Source organism: Galeopterus variegatus, unplaced genomic scaffold (assembly GCF_000696425.1).
Source record: "Galeopterus variegatus unplaced genomic scaffold, G_variegatus-3.0.2 Scaffold3751, whole genome shotgun sequence".
NCBI lineage: Eukaryota > Metazoa > Chordata > Mammalia > Dermoptera > Cynocephalidae > Galeopterus > Galeopterus variegatus.
This window is the reverse complement of record NW_007729862.1, coordinates 180,963-191,347: the sequence shown is the minus strand read 5'-3', so window position 1 is coordinate 191,347 and position 10,385 is coordinate 180,963. Positions and strand designations below refer to the sequence as shown.

General features: G+C 36.2%; 1 protein-coding gene across 1 annotated transcript in view; it reads right to left on the bottom strand.

The window, feature by feature from the left end:
• Positions 1-5,736: 5,736 nt before the first annotated feature.
• The window catches only part of PRTG (protogenin), a gene marked incomplete at its 5' end in the record, with an annotated part of 118,189 nt that continues 113,540 nt past the window's right edge, over positions 5,737-10,385 (bottom strand). The window contains 3 exons of the mRNA XM_008585898.1: positions 5,737-6,593; positions 7,140-7,244; positions 9,393-9,558. Of these exons, the coding sequence (XP_008584120.1) occupies positions 6,189-6,593; positions 7,140-7,244; positions 9,393-9,558 (676 nt within the window). The remainder of the gene's footprint in view (positions 6,594-7,139; positions 7,245-9,392; positions 9,559-10,385) is intronic.

Below are 10,385 nucleotides of genomic sequence, written 5' to 3'. Positions count from 1 at the left end.
ATAATTCTGGCTCTGCAGAATGTAGCAGTTTCCAGAGATAAAGCATGTGCTTGGCACACTGCCGTTGCTCAGTAAATGGCATAATTTCATTGTAAAAACTGGAATCAGGAGAAGCTGTAATATGACCAGCTCTCTTATCCTTACTCAGAATATAATCCTGGTCTTCACCCATGATGGAGATAATTTTATCTCTTTAGTTGAAGAAATGATGAAAATTAGGGTAGAAAAAGAAATTGCCCTTCAAAACTGAAACAGGGCTAGCCTTGAAATGATCTGGAAAGTACAACACACTAGAGTTTTAGGATCTAAAGCTTTCTAGGAAAAGGACAATTGAAATCAAAGAAGAACAACAAGAAAGATAAAATTTCCTAGGAGATGTGCCATGCTGATGAGGTAAGTGGTGCTTCTTGCTGATGGAAAATCTGGGGGTTACCAAAACTGAAAACCAGACACACAGTGGCTGATGAAGCTGAAGCCATAAACTAGATTTAAAGTCTGCATGTTGCAAATGTGTTTTTAAAACAACACAAAGAATGAATTTGAGCATGGTCCTGTTCATCTGCTCTGAGTCCCTGTGTTTTGAGGTCTTTTCCCAACCTTTCCCTACCACCATAATTACTGAAGAAAGGAGAAAGGATAACTATAACAAGAACAGTTTTCAAAAAAGTGCTGGTAAAATTTCATAAGATGAGAGGCAAATATTTAGGAAACTTTGTTAAACCATAGGACTGAGATGTTATTTTATGAAGCACATATTCAAGAAGTTTATTTTATTTTATTTTATTTTATTTTCCTTTTTGTCTTTTTTCGTGACCGGCAACGGGATCGCAACCCTCGGTGTCGCGCCCGCACCGCGCTCAACCAGTGAGCGGACCAGTCTCTATATGGGATCCGAACCCTCAGCGGGAGAGCCGCCGCGCTCCCAAGCGCCACACTCTACTGAGTACGCCACCGGGCTGGCCCAAGAAGTTTAAAGCTGAATTGCTTTTACAAGTGTTTTAGAGGGAAAGTTTAATGTATGCTTTTGATAGCCTACAAGTCAAAATGTTCATGGCTTTGAAATTTTAAAGTTCCCCTAGGGGCCCGTGACCTCAGACTTTCAATATCTATAATGATACAGAAATTTTATAGGGATCAGAATTCCATAGAAATAATGTATATATAATAGAAAAAATAATGGCCACCCACATAAGTCCAGGGCCAAATTCCCGAAATCTGTGAATATGTTACCGTACCTGGCAAAAGGGACTTTGCAGATGTGATCAAGCTAAGGAATTTGAGATAGGGAGATTATCCTGAATTATCTAGGTAGGCCCAATCCAGTCACACGAGTCCTTACAATTGGAGAACCTTTCTTGGTTGGGGTCAGAGAAAAAGATATGATAATGGAAGCAGCATCAGAGAAATGCTACGTTGCTGGCTTTGAAGATGGAAGGAGGAGTTCACAGCTTTTAAAAGCTGGAAAAGACAAGGAAATGAATTTTCCCCTAAAGCCTCCAGAAGGAACAAGCCCTGTTTGATTTTATCCCAGTAAGACCTGTGTTGAACTTCTGATCTACATAACTCTGAGATAATAAATTTGTGTTTTTTTATGCCACTAAAATTCACAGTAATTTGTTACAGTAGCAACAGGAAAATAATATGCTGTAGTATCTGTCTGGTAAAAATTCCAGACTGTCATGTTAATCTTAAACATCTTCAAATGCTTACAAAGAGAAACTAAGGAGATTAAAGCCTGCAGACATACACATTGCATTAGCCTGTGATCTTATGTCCTGAGCATAAATCAACTTAACACAGAATTCTACGGTTTTGTTCTTCTAAACATCAATAAAACTCACAATTAGACAACTGGCTGTGGATGGTGGTCTCCAGAACCTGCTACTCTGTGCTCACAGACCACAAAAATTATTTTGACTATTAAACTAAAGGAATTTTATCAGAGACCCATGGGGCAAATTGTCAGGAACAAAGTCTGCAAACTATGTACATACTTGTTTAGTCTTAGAAAGATCATGACTCTTTCAATATAGTTAGAACTTTTTTTCTACATTCAGTATTCAAAATTTACATTCAGTGAAATATAAATGTATGTAAGTGAATTACTACAGCCACTGCTGAAGTGGAACCACATCTGGGTATTCTTGCATTTAAAAAAATGATACTTTCAATTCCATCTTTTTGTGACACACTCTGAATTGTTTCCAAAGGTGTCTTCATACAGACTTGAACAATGATTCTGCATTGTCAACCATTAGTAAGTTTCTGGCAGAAGTCCTTAACAAGGCCAAGACAAAACTGATACAATCACCGATGTTCCCAATGCTGGCATTGTTCTTGTTTGAAACAAAGGCAAATAAAAGTACAGCATTTCACTGAGGATCTAATTTCCTTGGTAGGGCAAAGCTAATTTTTAAGTCACTTAGTGGATAAATCTGTCTCTTTAACTCCTAGACTAATCAATACATAAAACTCTACATTTCATAAAAAAGATTTTTCCTTCACTCGAGGTTCCAATAAAGTTTGAAAACCAGGCTCCTTTGATGCAATGAAGAAAATTTCAATTTAACAACTTTAAATTCAACTCAACAACTTGAAAGATCATACCTGTCAAAGCACAACCCACTTAAATGGTGCCATGATTTGTTTACCTGTAATGTCCTCAGAGATGAGAACATCCCTATCATTAAGGGACTGCCTCAAGCCATCTGATTTAACCAGGTAATGCTTGAAGCAAGAAGAAGTCTAATTCAAGGGTTACCATAATATTCTGCTGATATTTCTGTTGACATCTCAAACTCAAGGTGCTTAGGAAAGTATCATACCATTTGGCAAAAACATCCTGTGGCTGAATCAGCAGATTGAACAGAAAGTCCCTATGTATGCCATTTGTACACAGACCAGGTTCTGGAGAGACACGTTTGGTTAACATAAACAAAAAAATGACAGTTTAATGTACAACTAAATTTGCCTACATGCGGAGGTAACCTTAAATATCTTTGGTTTTTTCTTTTTAATTTGCTGATAAAAAGTACTTGAATAAAAAACACTGATAAATACCAATATAATTGTATTGCTTTTAATTATGTAAACTTAGCCCTTTGATATCCTTTTGCTACTAAAGCTAGATTCCCTATCAGACTCTAAATAAACTTATTTCAAATCTGCTCATCTTTACTTAATTACAGGCTAACCTATATATTTTAATGGTCTTTGGTATGAAAATACTGATGAGCAGTATCTCATAATATTTGGCATAAAAATGACATGCATGTATCAGTACTTACAGCAAATAAATCTTTGGAAAAGAAAACAGTTACCATTTGCATATTAGCCTCTTTGGAGTGACATACCCTAAAGTAACACTGCTATGAGAGATGAGTGAGAACCTTCACAGTTGAGTTACAATTTTATACTTAAGACTTCAAAGAAGCTTGCTCTGGCCGAGTAAAATGAAGTCTTTACTGTACACTACATATCTTATTTAATGAGACCAAAATATTTGTTTTTGGTGAAAAGATTTTTTTCTCTTCAACAAGTAGTTTCAACAATTTAAAAATACTTTATTCTAATACTGTATAGTTGAAGCTTTACTTGCTGAAGAAAAAAATTATACTTGAAATTCTTTGGAACTATCTGCTGGTAAAGAAAGTATTACAACTTATTTTAAATGCTCTGGTAACAATAAGGTAGTTAACATTACTAGTCTATTTAACTACAACGATCAATATAAACCCTATTGTATTGGGTTAGTAACTACTTGTGTAAGCTTCATATCTATAGATGTTTCTAGTTAATTCAATTTTGGGGGAATTAAAATCAAAATTTCACTTTCTACAGAAAATTCTTTGGTAAAAAGATTATTATTTAAAAGTTTGTATAAAAACAAAATGAAAACGTAAAAACTGTACTGGTAAATAATTAGTAAATAGTTATAGCCTAAAGATCTATAATAACTATGGGCCTATTCCTCAAAAACCAAACAAAACACTTTTCTCAAGGACTTCTGATCACCATTTTAGGCATTTAAAACTTCAAATTCAGATTCATACAGTCCTAGACACATCTTCCATAGCCATGATGGATGATGTTTCAGCTTTAATTTTTGTTTGCCTATTAATGAAAGTTTAAAAAGTAAAATGATCACACTGTACTCCTTAATTTTAGATACTGATAAAAGTTGGCCCCACATACTTCTACTTACAAACCAAAGAACTCCATACCCTGTCAATTTGCCCATGCTTCCATGAGGCAGGTTAAAAGTAACAAAATGTTCCCTGAGTACAGGAAAAAATATAACACTAGAATAACTTTAAAAGGAGGTAGTATAAAACAGGAGCAATAGAGGCAGGAGCAGCATTTTTCATTGCCTTAGACTGTTCACCTAAAGCTCTGCTTTTCTGTTTTGTTTAGTTTTATTTTGCCATAAAGCCCATACTTAGATAACTAAATGGAGGACTTTGTATTTAGCTCAGAAGTTGCTGGCGCTTAATGCTGGTCTGCGTCTGAACACATCCAGTTTGGCACAAAACTATGGATTAAAAAAACAATTTAAAAAATGTTATATCATCAGTCATTGGAATAGGAGATGATATTATCCAGAAATATTCTTTTGGGTTTGGAATACCATTTAACATAACCCCGTCCCTTCTACAAACAAAAAGTTTTAAGGGGAACCCCATTAAGATTCCTTTAAAAATGAGACTCAAAAGTCATTTCCAAAAAATTTGAAAAAATACTTCTAAAAGGAGGTGGGGGTCCCCTGGCTATGCCATGTGTTTAATTCTTCATGCTGTCCCATTACTCTGCACCTAGGTAACTGTCTCATGACTGAGAGGCCTATTCTATGTGGCTGAGTTAACAATTTGCTGCTTTCCAACCAGCAAGAGAATGAACTCATGCCTGGAGTTATCATTCCTTGTTCACAGCATTGACACTGAAGGAAGATTAAATAAAGAGTACCAAATTTTCTTAAGAATTCAAGAAAACGCAAGTAGGATGGTAGAACTCTGAATATTTATCCCTAAAAACAAAACCTGCACTGAAAAAAAAAAAAAAAAAAAAAAAAAAAAACAGCTTTGGTAAGATACTATACATCAAAATAGTTATTGACAAAATCCAAGAAACTCTTAAGGCAACTTTTTGTACTCTTGTCCTAAACAACTACATGAGTATTAAAAAGGCATAAGGCAAAGAATTTCATAATGTATAGCAGAAGGCACTGTTACCATGATAACCTCACGTTCATTTGACTGTCTACTGTTGCATTTATCCTCATTTTTCATATTTTATGAAATGTCTTCAACCCTTAAAAGCCAAACTGGGACTAAAAAAACAAAAAACAAGAAAACCCTAATCCATTCTCTTTAAAAACCCATTTTCTACATGTGATCTTGCAACTAATACTGGAAGAGGTGAAGATGCTTTGCAAACTCAGTGCAGCCTTTGGCCAACTGTCAGGCAAAGGGGAAGGGAGAAAAGGCACGGCTCTAGGCAGGTTGAGGTTTGGGATGTAGCAGATACAGCACTCAGGCTCTGATGTCAAAAACATAAAGGCCTTCTAAGCAATATTATTCTCTATAAACTACTGAATAGTTCTGTTCTCAAAAGAGATATACATTTTTGTTTTGGCCATTCATTAAAATAAACAGTCACACTTTTTCACTTCTCAGTGGTTTAACAGTCCTCAGAGCCAAGGGGGTTAAATTATCTAAACCATGCAGGTGTCGTAAGTTTTTAAAAGTCAGAGCTTCAGATAAACATTCTTACTCACCTACCTATATGACTCCTTTGATCACACACATTACACATACAGCAATGAAAACAAAATGCTACTAGGAAGTATCATTGGTTATGTAGCTGAGATAAACTATAACAACAAATGAGGTAACAAAGTTGTCTTCAGAGTCTGCCATTTGGCAAACTGAGGTAGATAGTCAGCAAAGGGGCTTTCAAAAGTCTTTCCCTTGCTCCAGTGATATATTTTATAATACAGTCAAACGTCTTGACTGTCCTTTCACATTGCTGACAATGAAACATTCAAATTACGTGAGTTAAAAAAAAAAAAAAACACATTCAAAAAAGGCTGATCTACCCAATAAGACATCAAAATTTTCACAAAAGGCTTTGGCTCCCTGTTCATTGTCCTTCGAACAGATTTACAGGTGAGGATACCTGAGCAGGACTGTCTAGATTGGATAATCATTTTTCTCAAAGCATAGGATGGGAGATGGTGGCTGTGGACCTGAAGAGGAAGTCTGCCCAGCAACCAATGGCACTGCAGGGTCCTCACACTTCTTCATCATGGGATCCCCACCTGAATCACTGCCAGTGAAAGAATTATAGGTTGGGGGGGTGGTACTTATTACTGAGGACAGGTGTATCTCATCATTGGACTCATGGGAGAACCTTCCAGAATCCCCAGTCTCGTGGCTGCCTTCACTATTCGCTGAATGCTCAGTATCGGCTGCAACACCAAAGGGTCTCGGGAAGCTGGTTGTCTGACCTGGGGAGCTGGGGGAGTCTTCATCACTGATTAATACAGTAGTGCCTGGCTGGTAAAAGCAGATGGCTTGAGTAAATCTTCTTTGAGGCTAGGCAAAAACAGATAAGATAGCAATGAGATTGTAAACTGTTCCAGTACTTGTGCAAAAAGTCATCATCCTGAATGGACTATCTAGATCAGTGGTTCCCACATAGGGGTGGGAGCATATCAGTGATGCGTCTTCTTTGAGGCTAGGCAAAAACAGATAAGATAGCAATGAGATTGTAAACTGTTCCAGTACATGTGCAAAAAGTCATCATCCTGAATGGACTATCTAGATCAGTGGTTCCCACATAGGGGTGGGAGCATATCAGTGATGCGTCAAAGCTCCAGTGATGCTGATGCAGGTGCCTGCCCCATCCCTCTCCCCACCGCTCCCACTCCCCACTGACAACCACAGCTCTGAGAACATTCCAATTGTCCTTTCAGTTATCACTCATCACAGCTCTTCATAGAGTCATGCCCCAAATTAATAAAATCATGTTCAGAAAGGACACAAAAATTAAAATAAAACATTAATTTACATTTTCCTGTTTTAAGTTATCATTTCACATACTAAGAATTGCCAAAGGTTTTTCTTATTTAGGTGGATTACCTGCTCAATTTTCATCTTCTTAGAGTCTTGGAAAAAACGCCACTTTTTCTTAGAGTTGTTTTTAACTATAGGACCATAGCTATTAATTATCAGGTCAGTTCCTCCCTGGGGAAATAAAAAGGGAAATGTAAATATCCTCGTATCATAGATTTCAGCTTATCACAAGTAGTACACAAAATGTTTAAATGTTAAAAGAAAAAAAATGATCACTGACATCCCTCTTTCTTTGCTTACACAGGCAGCACAGAACACATTCAGGGTACGTGTGAGTGATCAAGATGATATAACAGGTTTATTCTTTACAGATCTGTCTATCTATCTATGTATCTATCTATCTAATCTATTCTGAAGTATTTGGGGTGAAATATAGTGATCCCCAAACTTGTTTTTAAGTGGTACAGCAAACAAAAAGTACAGTAGAGAGATGAGGAATTATAACAAGATATCAACAAATTATTTGTATAGTGATTACATTATTCTTTCAACCTTTCTGCATGCTTAAAAATATTTAAAAGCAGTTGGGGAGAAAAAAAGGTAATTGGCCCACATATTCTCAACAACATGGCAATAGGTGAAATATCAACTCTTGAGCTAACGCAAGGGAATTGGGAGAGACGTCCTCCAAACTACTGCCCTCCTTCACTTCAGACCTCCACTCTCTGCCTCCTTTCAGTTTAGATTCTTCCTTTTTTTTTCCATATCTTCCTCCCAACTCTGCTTCTCCCCTAGCCTTTCTCATGTCTACTTCCAAACTAGTAATAACAGAACCACAGTATATTTTAGTACTTTTTATGCTTATTTAAACATTTTAGGTTTTAATGTTTTACGTTGACTTCAAATAAATTGAACGGCTTAATTCATATTAGAAAGTAAAAACTAAATAATTAGGTAGCAAACAAAAAAGACAATGAAAGTAGCAAAACATCAATTCATCATTCCTTTTTTTTTTTTTTTTCCATATCTTCCTCCCAACTCTGCTTCTCCCCTAGCCTTTCTCATGTCTACTTCCAAACTAGTAATAACAGAACCACAGTATATTTTAGTACTTTTTATGCTTATTTAAACATTTTAGGTTTTAATGTTTTACGTTGACTTCAAATAAATTGAACGGCTTAATTCATATTAGAAAGTAAAAACTAAATAATTAGGTAGCAAACAAAAAAGACAATGAAAGTAGCAAAACATCAATTCATCATTTTTTACCCATAATATAAATTGTACATAGCACTGTGCTAGGTACAAGTAGATTGTGTCTGTTAAGTAAAATTGTATAAAATTCAACACAAAAATTCCCTGAAATTTTGTTATATTTTTGTTATTCTAAATTTTAGGGAAGAGTTGGGGGAAAATAATCTATAGCAGGGTTTGGAAATCTTTTTCTGCAAAGTACCAGATAGTAAATATTTTAGGCTTTGCAAGCCACATACGGATTGTGTCACATTTTCTTTTTTTTAAATAACTCTCTAAAAATGTAAAAAATATTCATAGCTCAGAGGGTGGCCAAACAAGAACAGGCTGTGTGCTGACCTGGGCTGGGCTGCAGTTTGCTGACACCTGATTTATAGCACATTGGTTATGGGAGGGAGCTATTGTAATAACGTATAATATCTAATGTTGCAATGTGACGAAAAATAACTTTAAGTTGGTATTCATAAAGTTTACCACTGTAGTATTATTAAATATACTGGAAAGTGTATGAAGTAACATCCTCCAATGACATTTCTTTTCTATACCCATCCTCCTTGGGCTGTAAAGGGAAAGACTTGAGGTACCTACGAGTACATAGATACTCCATATTTTAAAAAATGTCATTCATACCTGGGATGTTCTGATGATCAATTCAGTTCAACAATCAACCAAAGTAAGTGTAAAATGGATTAATAAAAAATTGTTCTCCCAGTAAATACAGGGTAGTCCAAATTATACAAAATATAGACTAATGACTATGGTGACCTTATTTAAGACACTTTTGCTTCATATAATCCCATTGAATTGGATTTATGCTACCTTCTCACTTTTTTCTATATCTCTTTCATTATTTATTCTTTACCCTTCACCTATCCCCATCTTCTTCTCCCCAAATATTATATGTAAAGGAGAATCTGGGTGAAAAATTGTGTATTTTTTACATTTCATTAAGAAAAGTATGGATATAATATATCAACATGTAACTTTTTGGTAAGCAAATTTTACACATAAAAGGTAAATGGAGGGAAGAATTATGCAGCAAATCCGTTTCTTGGCTCAGAGTACCTTTGCATCTATGAAGGTGTTTGGCATTATCATTGGCATTAAGGATTCTTCATTTTCTACATCACCTCCCAGGTTCTTTCCTACTTCGTTTCCACTAACTAAGGAGGCACTGGTATGAGATAACTGTTGTGTTCCATTCTGTGCTGTCTTGGAAGCAGATGATTTCCTGAAATATTAGGAAGAAGAAGAAATCTTCTAATCTCATAGGAGATATAGAAAAATGTAGCAAATTTGGCCAATAATCAACTTTGCAAACAATGAAGTCCTTTAATACCTGTTTGGCAAGTATTAGAAATTGAGTATTCAGAGGAATTGGTAAAGGGACATGAAACTCCCTATATACTACATTGTACATGATAAATTAAAATTTTTTTTTTACTTTTTGTTTTTTTTCGTGTCCGGCAACGGATCGCAACCCTCAGTGTCGCATCCACACCTCGCTCAGCCAGTGAGCGGGAACCGGTCTGTACGTGGGATCTGAACCCTCGGCGGGAGCGCCACTGCGCTCCCAAGTGGCGCACTGTAGCAGTGCGCCATCGGGCCGGCCCTAAATTAAAATTTTTTTAAAAAGGAAATAAAAAAGAAATTGAATATTGGATTTTAACTCCCACTCACTGCTGCAAACTTTAACAACTTGAGGAAGCTTCTTTATTTCTTTTTTCCTCAATACCTGATTATATACAATTACTTTCTACAAATGCCTAATAAAAAGCCTTACTATTTACAAAGTGTTATTATTCGTTATTGTTGCTTATTTACAATCTGTACAGAAATTATGGATTGTTGGGCCGGCCCGGTGGCGCACTGCTACAGTGCACCGCTTGGGAGCGCGGTGGCGCTCCCGCCGAGGGTTCGGATCCCACGTACAGACCGGTTCCCGCTCACTGGCTGAGCGAGGTGTGGATGCGACACTGAGGGTTGCGATCCGTTGCCGGACATGAAAAAAAACAAAAAGGAAAAAAAAAAATTTTAATTTATCATGTACAATGTAGT